This window comes from Halichoeres trimaculatus, unplaced genomic scaffold, assembly GCF_033239565.1.
Source record: "Halichoeres trimaculatus isolate MK-OKI-2021-1 unplaced genomic scaffold, fHalTri1.1 fHalTri1_scaffold_3, whole genome shotgun sequence".
Lineage (NCBI taxonomy): Eukaryota > Metazoa > Chordata > Actinopteri > Labriformes > Labridae > Halichoeres > Halichoeres trimaculatus.
The window spans coordinates 20309608-20325488 of NW_027437181.1; the positions used below are offsets into that span (position 1 = coordinate 20309608).

General features: G+C 40.3%; 3 protein-coding genes across 6 annotated transcripts; all 3 read left to right on the forward strand.

Moving 5' to 3' along the window:
- Nucleotides 1-44: 44 nt before the first annotated feature.
- LOC141787511 (uncharacterized) lies at nucleotides 45-4669 on the forward strand. 4 transcript variants are annotated; one of them, XM_074665974.1, is made up of 8 exons: nucleotides 49-254; nucleotides 1176-1279; nucleotides 1416-1881; nucleotides 1972-2064; nucleotides 2151-2187; nucleotides 2446-2517; nucleotides 2596-3963; nucleotides 4066-4667. In XM_074665974.1, the coding sequence occupies exons 1-8, from the start codon at nucleotides 156-158 to the stop codon at nucleotides 4347-4349; spliced, it is 2523 nt and encodes an 840-aa protein (XP_074522075.1). In that variant the 5' UTR covers nucleotides 49-155; the 3' UTR covers nucleotides 4350-4667. The 4 variants fall into 4 exon arrangements, with proteins under 4 accessions (XP_074522074.1, XP_074522075.1, XP_074522077.1 ...); XM_074665973.1 differs by having other exon boundaries at nucleotides 45-254; nucleotides 2446-3963; nucleotides 4069-4669; XM_074665976.1 differs by lacking the exon at nucleotides 2446-2517.
- A 1137-nt stretch (nucleotides 4670-5806) lies between these two features.
- Nucleotides 5807-9324, forward strand: nudt21 (nudix hydrolase 21). The gene is made up of 7 exons (XM_074666451.1): nucleotides 5807-6121; nucleotides 7396-7596; nucleotides 7681-7744; nucleotides 7837-7926; nucleotides 8400-8475; nucleotides 8615-8729; nucleotides 8922-9324. Exons 1-7 carry the CDS (start codon nucleotides 6000-6002, stop codon nucleotides 8941-8943), a joined length of 690 nt encoding a protein of 229 aa, XP_074522552.1. The 5' UTR covers nucleotides 5807-5999; the 3' UTR covers nucleotides 8944-9324.
- Nucleotides 9325-10320: 996 nt separating this feature from the next.
- ogfod1 (2-oxoglutarate and iron-dependent oxygenase domain containing 1) lies at nucleotides 10321-15496 on the forward strand. The gene is made up of 13 exons (XM_074666444.1): nucleotides 10321-10614; nucleotides 11164-11309; nucleotides 11395-11441; nucleotides 12450-12550; nucleotides 12644-12760; nucleotides 12830-12921; nucleotides 13019-13147; nucleotides 14287-14400; nucleotides 14468-14547; nucleotides 14619-14878; nucleotides 14958-15086; nucleotides 15168-15226; nucleotides 15316-15496. The coding sequence occupies exons 1-13, from the start codon at nucleotides 10455-10457 to the stop codon at nucleotides 15463-15465; spliced, it is 1584 nt and encodes a 527-aa protein (XP_074522545.1). The 5' UTR covers nucleotides 10321-10454; the 3' UTR covers nucleotides 15466-15496.
- Nucleotides 15497-15881: the final 385 nt, after the last annotated feature.

Sequence of the window (15881 nt, forward strand, 5' to 3'; positions counted from 1 at the left end):
GCTCTGTTGTCAGATCTGTCCGTCTCGCCGGCCTGGCCCCGCCCACCCCAGTGGAGGCATTACATACTGCTGCTGCTCACGCTCATAGCAACCGTGCCTCAGCAACAGAGCCACGGCAACAGAGCTCCACGGCAACAGCGTGCCGTGTCTCCCCAATGGAGCTGCCATTGGGCGGACCAGCGCTCAGGCACTACACCCAGAGCAGACCGAGACCTCACCGACAAAAACTGAACTACCGTCCCAGCAGACCACAGGTACTGTAAAGCAGAGGACAGAGGTGTATTCAAATGGAGTGTGAGGAAAAGGTGGTGTGTGTGTGTGTGTGTGTGTGTGTGTGTGGAGAGAGAAAATGGGAGGGAGAGGCGAGAGAGGGGATGCAAACGGGTACAGAGGGGAGAGGCAGGGGGAAGGGAAGGACAGAGGAGGGGTGCTGTAAAAGATGCCTGGTCCCTGTTCGAATGAGACAGGCTCTTACTACCGGTCACCAGCTCTTTGAAGAAGTCAGCCTTAAAACCTGTGCATGAATGTGTCGTCTGAAAAGCTGCTGGCCCTTTTTTTCTCTCTCCAGGTTGTATTAAGATGAAGAGTGTGTGTGTGTGTGAGTGTGATCACCTCCTTTTTCCACTGAGCTGATCATGTTGTCACTGAGCTATCAGGCTGTAGACACACAGTCACTCCCTTGGAGCTCATGGTCAGGGAGACCAAATTTAAGCTGGAGACCACGTACCACTGACTTCTGCTAAATCTGTCTTCTACAGTCAATCTCCTATTTTTTATTGCTACTTGTGGGCGCAGATGTTAATATGATCAGGATGATGCAGCACTGAAACGCTGCAATTTCAATATCACATTACCAGCGTTGGCAAAATGAGTTATCCATCTTTCATTTGGCATGCAAAATCTAGTACCTCCCCCCCAAACCACCACCACCACCACCAATGTACGTTACTGAGCAACTGACTCCCAGGAGGCTGTTTGTAGCATGGCCAGAGGAGAGATTCAAACCAAAATACACCTATAGAGGCAGGAGAAACACAAGTGCCAGAGTGTGTGGGTTTTTCAGAGGTGAGGGTTATGTAATTTTAAGTTACATACTGTGCTTGTTGCTTTTCAACATGACTTCTTTGATCTTTGGAGTAAAATGCTTCTGTTTTGTGTTTATGTGTGGTATCTAGGAGACAATAATAGAGAGTGAAAATGAAGTCCTTGAGCACATGGGGAGGGTGGATGAAGGAGTCGAGGAGTTCTTTACTAAGAGAGTACTTCCTGCTGATACACTGTGAGTACATATCAGCTGCCACATTAGTCTCTTTATAAATTCATGATATTTATCATTGTACTAAAAATACTGCTTTAATAAATGTACCAAAGGACTGTAATGCATACTATTGATCTGACATATGATCTTTCATTAGGAAAAAGCAGGATGAAGAAACTATTACAGTGCATGAAGTGGCTCCTGCAAGCTCTGTCCCTTGTCCACCCCAAACCAAAACACTCAGGAGGAAGCTTGGCGATTTTTTTACACTCAAAAAGAGACGTGGTCTGAAGTCAGAAACGAGCCACGAGGGGCGTCCCAAGAAAACCTCCATCGCTGACCTCATTCGCCCACTCAGGGAGGTCGCCAGAGCCGAGAAGGACAAGGACAAGGACCGTGTTAAGGAGCACGACAAGGAGAATGAAAAGGAGAAAGCAAAAGAGAATCCCAGCTCTAATGCTGGAGAGTCAGCTCTTCAGGAGACACCTGTTTCTGGTGCTCCTCCACTGAGGGGTGATGCAGCGCCCCCCCGCCGAGCTCTCAGAGAAGGGAAGTCCCAGTCACTCATTCTGCTGTCTGGCTCAGCAGCGGCAGGGACTCCTTATGGCAGGAACAGTGGGAAGGTGAATAGTACTAGAGTTTAAGTCTCATTTGCATTCAGATAAGTCGATCGTTTCTGATCAAACTTTTCATTCTGCTGTTGCTACTTTCAGAAACAACTGGAGGGCCAACATAGCTTTGAACAGAAACTCCATCTCATGCTTCAACGAATTGGAGTTTCCAAACCCCAGCCAGGAGAGACACAGGTATGAGCATCTCTATTTCTGTCTAGATGTGTACACTTTTAGTCCTCAAAAGTGTTTATATAGCCTATCTCTTTTACTTTTTTTAGAATCAGGATGGAGAGATGAAAAAAGCAGAATCTGAAGGTATGTTCTTTTACCCATTTTATACTGAATATGATTAAACCTGTCCCTGCTTCATTGTAGTGTTAGTGAAGCTCTGTTAATCCTTGAAGTTTAGGGATTTTTATTAAAGGAATAGAGTTTTTGACATAAATCATTTCCTGTTTTAAAAGGTTAAATATCTCTTTATATGAGTAAGACAATTCTTCATTCAGTAAAAGAGATTAAGATGTGAATTAACACCTGGGATAACATGGGATAAAAATGATCCTTGTGCCTCAGGAACTATTATTGACAGTAAGCCTGAACCACCTCCTACTTTCTCAAAACCTCGAACCATGTCTGCATCGTCAGGTAAAACAAAGACACCACTTCATCTCTACTACACTTCACTGGTAACACTTCATAGTTACACGTTCATTTTTTCCATAGATACAAGACATCAAATGCGCTCAAGTGTATCAGCACATGAGTCCGCCGGGAAACCAGCCTTACTTCCAAAGCCGGTTATCAAGCCTGGTCCGCCTCCTACAACCTCCGGCCGCAACACACCTGAGAATGAGCTCGCCCAAATACAGGAAGCGGATGCAAACACACCCACCAAACCTAGTCCAGCTACTGCTAGCCCTGCTACCCCTGCCATCACCACTGCCACCACCACAGCCACTGTATCAGCAATCTCAGACTCGGTCCCTGACTCCACCAGTTTTACAGTTTCACCTTCAAGTACTGTACCGTCCGCAGACACAGATATATGCACCAACCCTGTCAATGGTCCTTCAGCAGCTACAACACCCACTGATGTAACAGAGCTCGACAGCAAACCCTCTATTCATGAAGCTGATGCCAACACCCCAGAAATACCCACCTCTAGTACCACTGCTGCACCCACAGAGACCCCCACTATTGTCTCAGTCACTTCCACTTCCCCTGAGTCTCCTACTTTATCCATCTCCACCACTTCCAGTTCAGTTATTATAACTGCGCCTCCCATCTCCAACACAGAAACTGTTTCTGCTGCCAGCAGTGAAATTCAGGTTTCCACGGCACCAACAAATCTGTTAACTACATCAAATGTCTTCTCAGTTGATGCTACACCTGCTGCTGGTGGTGATGCAGCTGTTTCTGTCACTGACACTGCTTCGTCACCCTTAGTTACACCATCAGACTTGTCTACTGATATCAATTTAATAACTGCTCCAAGTGAGGATCTCTCATCAGTCACCTCTGCTAGCTGTGTAAAATTAGAGTCATCAGTCACAAAAACAACTCCACCTCCTGACTTGGCTGATACCATTCCAACTCCACTTCCTCTCAACTCTCCTATTTCCTCATCCCCCATCGTGACCTCCCCTGACCTTCCGCCTACCACCACAATCACCAATATCACAAGCCCAACATCCACTGAGTGCATGGACACAAGCGCCACTTCTACCATTGCTCAGCCAGCCACCACTAGCCAATCTATTCTCTCCACTTCATCCAGTGAAACAAACCCCACAGACATCACCACCACAACTACCAGCATAGACTGCTCAGATTCCACCTCCATGACCAATTTAGAAACTAAAGCTGCAACTAGTTCTCTGCCTACAACTAACTTGGACCCATGTTTCACTGACAGTGTGAACACTGTCATCACGCCAACTGTCTCTGACCTCCCCATGGCGGATAACGCAAGTGCTACTTCTCCCCATCTGACCAGTCAAGCCCCTGCTGCAGATAGTGTGGGCCAAGAGACAGATTTACAGACATCTCCTGAACAAAGAGCTGGCGAGGAGCCTGTAGAGAAGGAAACAGGTAAATTTTAATCTCTATTTATTTTTAATAAATACTTTTTTTATTTCCTTTAAAATTAGAGGAAGAGTAAATTAAATATTGTGTTTTGTCCAATGTCAACAGCAGATGAGGAGCTGGAGATGATACAACAGAGCAAGGAAACTGAGGTGGATGAGAGCGCAAAAGAAGTTGATGGTGAGAAGGAGAGTGATGAGGAAAAGGAGACAAAAGCTGTGGTCAACAGTGAAGTGAAGGGTGAAGAAGAGCAGGGAGCAGGTGTGAAACCTGAAGAGAACACCGTGAAAACAGAGGTGGAAATGGTTGAACCTGCATCGGGGAAAGATGCTGATGAGGTGCTGATAGAAGTTAAAAAACAAGAAGAAACCCAGTCAGTGGGTGAGAAGTAAACTAAAATTGATAACACTATGGGACCAACTACTGTGAGAGGAGCAGGAGAGACCACAGTAAAGGGTAAAATGAGGGGAGACGATCCATGGCACTTCCTACAGGGACCACCACATTTCAGCAGCACACCACAAAGGGTGGGCCATTGGACCAAAGAACTGAGATCCCTTTGGTGTTATGTAATCAACAAATCCAGCAGTGTCTTTGTCCTTTTTTATCTTTTGTTTGAATTTTTGCATTGCACGTATGATTATGTACCATAAGGCAACTACTGTGGTAAAATACACCATGTTTACAATAGATGGATAAAAGACAAAGTTATGGATATTAAATGGATTATTGAATTGACTGAGTCATTTCCTCTGTTTTCTGAACGTATTCATATCTTTTTCTTGTTATTTCTAACAAATTAATGGCATCTGGCAAGAAAATCGTTAAACATGGCACATTTGTTGGCTGTAACTGAGGAGTATGGTCTACAATGTTTGCTAACTTATTAGTTCACAAATGTTTTGTCGTCTTTGTTCAATAATGGTCTTTGCCATCAAATTTCAGTATCTTAATGATTACTGACCGTAGCCAAGTTTTGTAGTCTTTTATAATAATAATAATAATAACAATAATAATGTTGTTGATATAGCATATTTAACAAAATTGTTTACAGAGTGCTCAACCGCAGAGGTCATAGAATAAAATGAATAGAATGAAATAACAAGCCAGCATTTAAACACTGCAGTGGTAAAAATTTACAGCAGGAGAAGAGAACCCAAGCAGCACAAGAACCCAACAACACAGACTGAGACCACAAGGACCAGAGGTAGAAACAAGCAAGTAAAAGAAGAAAATAGAAATGGTAGGAAAGATTAAACTAAAAAAGGAGATGGATAAAAGAAGAAGATAAAAGTTAAGACAATTGTAAAATCAAAAAGCTTCCAGAAATATTATTGATAATGTTAAGTTTAGAAATAAAAATTAAAGTAATAAAGCAAAAATGTTCAAAATGATGACGATAAAAACAAAAATGAGATAAAACAGAGAAACAAAACATAGAAGAAAAAAAAAAATTTGAATTAACAATTCAAATAAAAAACATAGTAAAGAAGTAAATGGGGTAAAAGGCAAAGGCAGTAAGGAGGCAATAAGAGGATCACAGTGATAATTCTATATAATTTATTAGAGACCCTGCAAAGTACCAAACATAAGCAAAGACTCAACATTAGCTTGAAAGGCATGTCTTCAGTTAGTAGTATAATTTTAAAAGTTCTTATAAATTGACTACACTGAACTTGTTTCACTTGTGATCCCACTAAATAAAGGAGTATGATTTGATATAAACAGAGCAATTCAATTCTATTTAAACCTATAAAATTTATATTGGTTTGGCACTATCAGTTTACCACATACAATGAAATTCAGCACTGGAGTTCATCCTCCAGAGCAGCAGGTGTCGCTGCGGGAGAATTTTCCTGAAAAGCCACAATTTTACCCGGAAGACGAGGACCGAGGGAAACCACAATACATGAATTGTTGTGGACGACTCACACAAACACGCAGAAATTTATCTACACGATAGTAATAATTGCAACTTACCTACAAGCACTAGCAGATATATATCCGCAGGAGGATTTAGCTTCGTCTCGCTCTCGTTTGAGATGTCGGTCGTGCCTCCCAGTCGCTCAGCAGCAGGCTGGCCGCGCGGCGGTGCCGTTCAGTTTGGGAACAAATACCTTACCGGGCCTGCTAAACCCCTCACACTGGAGAGGACCATCAACCTGTGAGTTCACTGTATCAATGTGAAATTAACCATTATAAATCAAACTAGCCTAGTTAATATCAGTATTAAAGTCCACCTAGATGATATACAGACTGCATGTAAACCGACCATTTAACCAAACGTGTTTAGCTCAGGTGGCTATTTGTGTTCGATGCTGCAGTCATCGTCTATCTCTGTTATATCTATCATTACTTTCTATTGGTCACAACGTACGACTGCTGATTGGAAAGTTGATATATGAATTATTAATCAGCCTTTATAGTTGGATGTACTTTGTTATGACTTGTCCAATTGATTTTGAGTAATAAAAACACACTGTTATTGCATGATGCTTTTACTTGTTAAAATTGTACTTTGTAAGGAAACAATTATTGTGAAGAGAGATTGGCTGTCAGGCTCCTAAACTAGAAAGCGTAAAAATAAAGCAGAGCCTCAACGACAGGGGACAGGAGTTTTTTCTTAAGTTCTCCCTCCGCTTATTCCAGTTAACACAAAACATGTTGTTGATTTATATGGTTTGGATATAATAACAAACAAACTTACAGAGTTGAACAATCTCTTATTTTAAGCTACATTGTTTAACTAACAGTTCCATAGGGGGATCTGATTTTCTTCACCCTGTAAAGGAGTCTGGAGTAAAGCTTGACTGGTCAAGAAAAAGCAAAAATCCCCCCTTTTTTGGATCTGAGATGTTTATTTAAGTCTTTTAACAAAAGCAACAAAAAATACTGCTTTATCATTTTGTTTTTGATATATGGTTTTGCATCACATTTGATAATTTTGTCAGTTTAGGCAATTTTATAGCATTTTTAGTAAGTATGCATTCTTTTAATATGGAAAAAACTTATTTTAGAAAATGAGTTATAATAAAGGTATTACTAATAGATTAGTAAAAGTTGAATTTTAGTAATCTAAGGTTCTGAAATTTAGCAATGATTTTTCTGGAAAAAGCTGTGTGGACTATTTCATGAGAGCCACCATTTTGAAAAGGGCCAAAATACAACTTCAGCTGCCTGCGGTGGAATTATAATCCTCAAGGGAGTAGAATACCTTAAAAAAATCTACCTTAAAAATCTAAGAGTTTTTAAGAAAATTATTTATCTTATTGATGAGGTAGAGGCCTTTGAATCTAATGCATCAAATATGATATGTTCAGCAATACAGGGTTAAGAACAGCTTCTCATTTTTTGCACAAGGCTATGAACTTCACCGAAAGGATTGTGGTATGGCTTAGTAACTTTTTTTCACGCGTGTTTTTTTGTGTTTTACTCCAGATACCCTCTAACTAACTACACGTTCGGTACCAAAGAGCCCCTTTATGAGAAGGACAGTTCAGTTGCAGCGCGCTTCCAGCGGATGCGAGAAGAGTTTGATAAAATGGGGATGCGGAGGACAGTGGAGGGTGTCCTCATTGTTCATGAGCACAGGCTGCCTCATGTCCTACTTCTTCAGTTGGGCACAACTTTTTTCAAACTGTGAGTATTGTGTGTTCATCAACAGCTGCTTGGTTAGCAGAAATGTTTTTGTCTGAACAGCTTTGTTTTACTCCCCTACTTCAGGCCTGGGGGAGAGTTAAATCCTGGAGAAGATGAGGTTGAGGGTCTGAAACGCCTGATGACTGAGGTATCTTCATCACATCTTAATTTACACCTGTTTTTAGTGTGTGTTAGTCAGTATTGTTTAGTTTCTATCAGTAACTTTTATTTGAATATTAGATCCTTGGACGACAAGATGGAGTGAAGCAGGACTGGGTGATTGATGACTGTATTGGCAACTGGTGGCGACCCAACTTTGAACCCCCACAGGTATGTGGATCAATCACTGTATTTGAAAATGTTAAATTGTGTGAGCAACTTTTGATATAGCACCAGTGAAGTCACTGAGTACCTTGGTTCAGAAATATGTAAACAAAATTTTGTGGTGTCATTCTCTTTCTTCAGGGTTTAGTTTTTTTCACACACACACACACACACACACACACACACACACACACACACACACACACACACACACACACACACACACACTGCAATAATTCAGAGATTTGTTTTCTGTAAGACAGTTATCGTCACATTTTTCCACTGTCACTCTCTTTTAAATAATATTCCAAGGTAAACCTCAAACTTTAGACAATACTCTGCAGAGGGTTTCCATTTTGTGCTTCTTGAAGTCAGAATGAAACATGAGAATGTCTGTAGTTGATCATACTTGTACAAACAGCTGTAAATTTTATTTGTGCATTATAATGTGTACTGATCTGGAGTTGTTTTTCTTGCAGTATCCCTATATTCCGGCTCACATCACCAAACCTAAGGAGCACAAGAAACTGTTCCTGGTTCAGTTACAGGAAAAAGGTCAGCATGCTATGTTGTAACACTTAGACTGATTGGTTATTTAGCTTGACCAGAGAGTAGACTGAGAGAGGTATGATTAGTGAAAAGAGGAGGGATGGTGTTATATCTGTTTTGAAACCTGTCTTCTCTGTTTTCTCAGCGCTCTTTGCTGTTCCCAAGAACTATAAATTGGTGGCAGCACCATTGTTTGAACTATACGACAACGCACCTGGATATGGACCAATCATTTCCAGTCTACCACAACTTTTGAGCAGGTATTTTTTGTGTCTAGTTATTTGCTTTGGCAACTTTTTGAAAAAAGGTATAAGGAAAAAGATGTTTTGTGATGTATCGACCCCATATTCCATCATTGATTTTAAATTTTGTATAACTTGAGTAACAGAAGTTTTCAAAGCTTGACTAGTGCCTTTTTAAAATTTTAATTGTATGTATCACTTTTTTGATAGGTTCAACTTCATTTACAACTAATCTGAGTGAACACACAAGCATCCAGCTGTCTCTGTGAGTGCAGCTCTGTCTGAGTGAAGATGAGAGACATGGGGTGAAAAATGAAGTCTCGTCTTGAGCTCAACATTCAACAAAGAAAGAGAACGTTGTCATGATTCACAGGCGGTGTTTATACTGTTGTAAGAAAATGAAAATGTTGTGTCTGTTTTTTCTTTTTTTTTTTTTATCTTGAGATACTGCTAGTGTTTTGTAGTATGAAGGTCTGTAACCAATGTGCTCAGAATCTGATTTTATGTCCTCTCAGTTGCGGTCAATGTTTGATTAAACAAAGTACATCATTGATTTTTCTGTTGTTTTAACCAGTAACGATGCTGTTTCTTTTTAATAAAGCAGTCATTTTGAGTTTGATGTTTTTATAATGTCAACAGAGCAAAAAAGTTAATGGATGATAACTACCAAGTTTCAAAGTAAACATAAAGCAGTTTTGATGCTTTTTTTTTTTTCTAATTTCTTTTTCACTCAAATTGACTCTGAGGTAAAAGCAATGTTATACTTTTGTTTTTTGCCCTGTCACAACAGAAATAGTTTTGTTAAAAGACCTAAGACAGACAACTGCTCTGAGCAGGTAGAAGTATGTTTTGATAAGAAATAGTCATTTTGTGCATTTCTTGAGTTAGTTGTACAGTTGAAAAATGATGACAGGAATAGAGGAACAGATTTTAAACTTGATTCTGACTCAGCTAACAAATTTATTGGAAAAAGACTGGTTCTATCGCTAGCATTTTGAACCCAGCTGTTGTTGAACTACAGAGTTTAATAGTACTTTTAGAAATATTCAACAAAAGATGAAAGCAATGCTCGGTTTGCTAAGAATTTAAGAGCATTTTGTAAAATGCGGTAGCCTCAGATTCCAACAATTGATTCATCATGCTCATTATTTGAACTTCTATATTGTGATCATAGCTGCATCCACACAGCTGCCTGTCCTGTTTAGAGTCACCTGAGCAAAAGATGAGCAACATTACAACAGCTTGTAATGTTACTGTCAAATGAAACAAAAACAATGCTTGTTGAAATGTTTGGTCACATATCAAATACTATGATATAATTATTTCTTGCCAACTCTCAAATTATAATAACTTTTGGATTAGAAGAATCCCACAATGGAATACAATGACCTAAGCTTTGAAAAAATCAGAACAAGTAACAGTGAAACGTGGCTATATATGTATATTGTTTCCGTAAAAAAAACTGCATAATTCTACACCAGGGCACTTTAATTTTTTCTATAAGTGTTAAAATTTGATTATAATAAATATTTGTAAATCCGCTTTTGAAGACGGTAACTAATGGCTTTTTAACGATTCCGCCTGACAGTCTTCGCTCAGGGCAGGAAGTCACGCTCTTCCATTACGCCACTCGCCTGCGACGCTCGGTCCAGTTGCTTTACACCCGCACGTTGTAAATGTGGTTGTCTTAACTGTCCACAAACTGACCGTTTACCCGTGTGCAGCGGCCCGGATACCGTCAAAATGGCCTCTAAACGATCATCGCAGGAGTGTGGTAAAACTGAGAAGAAAAGGAAAAAAAAGACGTGTGAGGAAACAGCTGAACTTTGCGTGACTTTAGAGGAAGAGCAGGTGAAGAAGTCAATGAAGGAGGCTTGGAGCCAGAAGACTCACTACAGCCAGGGTTAGTGAAAAAAACAGACGCAACAGTACAAAGCCAAAGTCAGAGCTATTTCATTAAGAAATGTCACATTGTCACATTTCCAACTACAAGCTGTGGAAGCTGTGAAACTTTAGGGCCTGTTTCTCCTTCCTGTCCTACACCACAACATTGCTGCTTCACACATAAAGTCAGGCGCTATACTTCAATCAGAGGGCTTAGGAAACACAGGTCTGAAAAACACCAGCAGTGGATCCTAAGATAAACACATTTTTCTGTTTTTTTTTCTTGTTTTTTTGAGTATCAGTTGTAACTGTAAAGTTTCTCTTGGTTCCCCAGCCTCAACTGGAGCTACAAGGGAGAGAGACAACTTCTACAAAAAACATTTAGGATTGTTTTTTTTTTTTTTTTTTTTTTTTTTTTTTTTTTTAATTGTCAGATAGTTGCTTTACATTTTTTAATATTTTTTCCTATTGTTTTATTTATTTATTTGCTTATTTTAGTCAGTTGATTCTATGTTTGATGATAAATGGTTGGGTTGGAGGGAGTGATTGTTTTATTAATGTTGATCAGGGAACCTGGAGCTGGACTGTCACCCTTTCCCTCACTGCATCATCAGAAATTTCCTCAGCAGCGAGACGTTTGTTGAGAATCTGCAGAAAGAACTCCTGGGACTGAGCTTCCACGAGAAGTCCAATGATCTGTATAAGTTTAAACAGGTGAATTTCCAAATTTATCATCTCACTGATGATTTATGTGGGGTTGTGTTGTATTATCCTAACGTTCATTGTTTTTCTCATTAAGTCAGATGACCTGAGGAGGAGAACGGAGCCACATATTGCAGGGCTGAGGTAAAAAAAGGTCACTTGTATATGTGTATAAGAGACGATAATAAACTGATGAGATCTTTTTGATGAAGAGAGGTAAGATGAGGATGGTTTGCTATTTTAGCTACTCTCAACCTGAAGGTCCAGTTACACATTCTTTTTAATGTTTTGGTTTAGGTTCGAGTAGGATCTCATGACTGTTACCATGAACAACTTCATCAAGCGGACCTAAAAAAAAAGCTATGTTCAACAGCCATTTAATAAAGGTTACCTAAGCGATGCAACACAGGAGTCACAAGCTGAATTTGTCAGACATTTGGGTTTGGTTTGTGTGCTCCACCAGGGGGAGCCAGAGATTATATGGACCTCTCAACGAGGTCATATTCTTTATTTAGTACTGTTGATTTTGAAAGCATCAACATTTGGCTGGAGAGGATGTTACATTTAAGTGAACTGAGAGTTATTACAGCGGTGTGACTCTAAGTAATTTTAAATAAATGACATAAAACACATGTGCCCCACTGAGGCAGTAAGGACTTTCATACCTGTCCATAGCTTTGTTGTTTAAATCAGTCCAATAAATATCAGAGTAACATCTTAAGAAGAAGTACCAGTAATAGCTGAGTCGACAGCTTCGAGACTCATACATTTTGCAGCATGGCAATATGACCTAAAACCCTGAGTTTGAAAATTATGTGATTCTTTATAACTGAAACAGTGACCAGCTGTGTTTAAGATGGAGAAATAATCTATTTTCCTCTAAATGTATATTTGTGATCATACATTGCTTCCTCTACTGAAGAAATAGAGCCCCGGAGAATAAATACCATAATTAGATGCACAATAATGGCCTCCTCTCGTGGTCATCTATTATTTATGCCACAACAAAATGTCACGGTAGGTTTGAGCAGTCAAACAATCTGTGGGCTTGCTGAGGTTTACACAAGGTTAAGGGTTTCAGGGTTGTTGTCACGGCTGGTGCAAAAAAAAGTACTGCACACTAAAATGCCGCTTGCATTTTTCTGTTTTCAGAGCAGCCCTGTTTGGGCCTTTCCGCTCCTGGCTTGGGGAGGTGTTAGGGGCTGAATTGGAGTCCACAGTGGACATTTCTTGTGCCAAATATGAACACACAGGTGAGCCTTATTGGTGTATATTTTTAGGTCTTCCCAGATTTTTGGTGACTAAATTATTTAAGTATTCCTTTTTTATATGTCTTGTGTTTCTAGATGTTCTTTTGTGCCATGACGATGAATTGGAGGGGAGGCGTGTTGCTTTCATCCTGTATCTAGTACCTCCATGGCAGAGTAGTGACGGAGGAACCCTCGATCTTTACACCACAGACAGTGAGTTTCACACTTTCTGTTTGTGTGTGTGTGATTTTACATGTGTATAATCCTCATCTTGGTTGTCAGGTAATTTACAACCCCAGAATGTCGTCAAGTCTCTGGTACCCTCTTTGAACACACTCATCCTCTTTGAAGTTTCCCCAGTCTCCTTTCACCAGGTAACAAATGCCCCTCTTCTTATCCATAACTGAAAACACAAAAAAGCATATGTGATTGTGGACTGAAAGCAGGGTATGTGCTTTTTGTTTTCTTCAGGTGTCAGAAGTTTTAACACAAGACAAATGTCGTCTCTCCTTGAGTGGCTGGTTTCACGGGCCGTCTTTGGATCGTCCCTCTCGCTACATAGAGCCCCCTGTACACCGAAACCCACACCTACCAAGAGATGTAAGTTTGGTCAGACATGCGCAAATATGTTCACCCCTAGATAGGAATAGCTTAAAACTTAACACAGCAAAACACTCTTAGGTACAGCTGTTGGCTGTTGTTTGAAGCTTATGTGCTTCGCTTTGTTTGCAAGCCTAACACCTTAAACAGAGAAACAAAATCTCACTCATGAACAGTTTACATCTCCATGTTTAATCTGTAGAAATGCAGAAGGTTCAGAAAACTTAAAGGATAAGTTCGGTTTATACAGCTTTTACATTGTTTATAGAATGAAATGGAACAAAATACTCACCCAGAAGGTTTTCCTGATCCAAGCAGTGCTTCGGGAGATATTTAGATCCAAAATCGTGCAGCGGACGTCTGTATAATGGGATTCATCGGGGCATAGACAGCGCCGCTCCCTAAAACTGCATTAATGGTCCAAAAACTTGTGTTTTTCACCAATATTCCATCATGGTCCTCTCCGATATAGTACTCTGTTGCAGTCTGTGTCATGCACAGTACTTTCTGGAGAGCTGACTCCTTTCTTTGAGGGACAAACGTAAATAAAGTCTTCATGAGTTCAGACGTCAGTACAGCCACACAGCGCTGTCTGAAGTGACAAAGACTGCAACAGAGGACTATCTCGGAGCGGACCATGATGGAATATAGGTGAAAAACACGAGTTTTTGGACGATTAATGCAGTTTTAGGGAGCGGCGCTGTCTATGCCCCGATGAATCCCATTATACGGACGTCCGCTGCACGATTTTGGATCTAAATATCTCCCGAAACACTGCTTGGATCAGAAAAGCCTTCTGGGTGAGTATTTTGTTCTACTTCATTCTATAAACAATGTAAAAGCTGTATAAACCGAATTTATCCTTTAAAGTGAAGAGGAAAAGATCACAACATAATGACAAACACATCTGTTCACCTTAGGAAACAAACTGTGTTTTGCAAGGAGCAATTTTGTGCTCCCCCTCTAAATCACTTTCTTTATTATACATTCACAAAGCTTGGGATGTGTAACAATAGTGTTGGACTTCTCCAAGACCCTTTTTGTGCATGGGTGCAAACCTAACTGAGATGTTCTCTTTCAGAAAAGGAAATGCTTATTCCCTATAGAGCTAAACTATTCTATTCACTGATCTTTAATAGGAGACGCTGCTGTTGGAGTGGATCAATCCAGCCTACCTGGACATATCATACCAAGAGCAAGTTCAGGAGGAGTTTGAGGACAGTTCTGAAATCCAGCTCAAAGATTTCCTCAAGGTAACGTCTAACTCCAGTTTCTGCTGCACATGCGTCCACTTGCTCTGATGACATGTCTTTTGTACAGGAGGAGAAGTTCAGGGAAGTGAGTGAAGCACTGAGACTCACCCAGATACAATGGACCAAGAGAGGTCCACCCAATAAGAGGTAAAGCATGTTTCTGTTTTTGAGCAGCGAGTGTTTCAAGGCTGTGATCACATGTATTTTTGTGCATTTAGATGCTGTGAAACGGCCTCTTTGGATACTCTGCCTCAGTGTGTGAGTGCATGCTGGGAGCTACTTCATTCAGAGGCTTTCTTTTTGCTTCTCTCCAACTTCACCGGCCTGCGACTACACTACCTGTGTCCTGCTGATGATGATGATGATGATGATGAAGAGAAGGAGGGCAAAGAGGAAGGAAATCAAGAGAAGGCAGGAAAAGGGGACAAGCAGACTGGAGAAGCAAGCGGGTCTTCAGCAAATACTAGTAGGGAGAAAGGTGCGAGTCTGTATGAGCTGATCTCCTCAGCCACTAGTCTGTGTTTGTGTTTCTGTTTTGACGTGTATTTGTTCTGTAGAGTTGAGCACACCTGTATGTTGTGGTGAGCTGCGTCGATGGTCTCATGGTTGCTACACATTGCTGCACGATGGAGAGGCAGCACGAGCAGAGTATGCACTAGACCTTGTTTTACCTTTTGGTTGTGCTGGTGAGTCCACCCACAAACACACAGTATGATAAAAACAAACTCAATTGATGTTGTGACTCTAAAACTCTTTGTCTTTCACAGACTGGCAGTCTGAGTATGGGGGCTTCACGTGTTATGTTGCTAATGAAGAGGACGAGGAGGTGAATATTGCCTACAGGATGAAGTGTTATAATACATGTTTACCACATCAGTGATTATTTTCATAATTGCCTCGATTCTCTCCTCCTAGCTTCTGACGGTGTATCCAGAGAACAACTCCCTCGCTCTTGTCTACAGAGACAAAGAAACTCTTAAATTCGTCAAACATGTCAACCACAAAAGCAGTTGTGACTCGACCTGCAGAGAATTTTACGACTTTTCTTTTGTGTACTACGAATAAATTGATCTATCTTGTTTTTTTTGTTATAGTTTTGTTACACACCTTGATATACAACAGTATACACACATGAACAAATCCTGGACTATTCATAGAGTATTTAACAATGCAAAAAGAATAAAAGCACTAGTAATTAAATATTTATTTTCATATTAACTTTATTAAAAAGCAACCATACTCAATACTCTTTAAAATCATATTTTTTTAAGCTACACTTAATCTCACACTTTAGGCGCTGCTGTTGCTTTTGTAGGTGACTCCAGTCTTCACTGTTAGAGTACCAGTTAGCATAGATTCACTTAATATCCTGTCCCAGACTGCTCTTCTCAAGTTAGCCAGGAGTCATCATGTATGCAAACAAAATATTAGCATGGGTGAAAATCTGATATGGAATTATAATCATAACTAGTCAAACAATA

Coding starts and splice junctions, on each gene's coding strand:
- nudt21 (XM_074666451.1), top strand. CDS start 6,000: ATGTCGGTCGTGCCTCCCAGTCGCTCAGCAGCAGGCTGGCCGCGCGGC. Junction 7,745..7,836: donor TGAAACGCCTGATGACTGAG/GTATCTTCATCA, acceptor TTTGAATATTAG/ATCCTTGGACGACAAGATGG. Junction 8,730..8,921: donor CTACCACAACTTTTGAGCAG/GTATTTTTTGTG, acceptor CTTTTTTGATAG/GTTCAACTTCATTTACAACT.
- ogfod1 (XM_074666444.1), top strand. CDS start 10,455: ATGGCCTCTAAACGATCATCGCAGGAGTGTGGTAAAACTGAGAAGAAA. Junction 10,615..11,163: donor GAAGACTCACTACAGCCAGG/GTTAGTGAAAAA, acceptor AATGTTGATCAG/GGAACCTGGAGCTGGACTGT. Junction 12,761..12,829: donor CGATCTTTACACCACAGACA/GTGAGTTTCACA, acceptor CTTGGTTGTCAG/GTAATTTACAACCCCAGAAT.
- LOC141787511 (XM_074665977.1), top strand. CDS start 156: ATGGAGCTGCCATTGGGCGGACCAGCGCTCAGGCACTACACCCAGAGC. Junction 1,882..1,971: donor ATGGCAGGAACAGTGGGAAG/GTGAATAGTACT, acceptor TGCTACTTTCAG/AAACAACTGGAGGGCCAACA. Junction 2,065..2,150: donor CCCAGCCAGGAGAGACACAG/GTATGAGCATCT, acceptor TACTTTTTTTAG/AATCAGGATGGAGAGATGAA.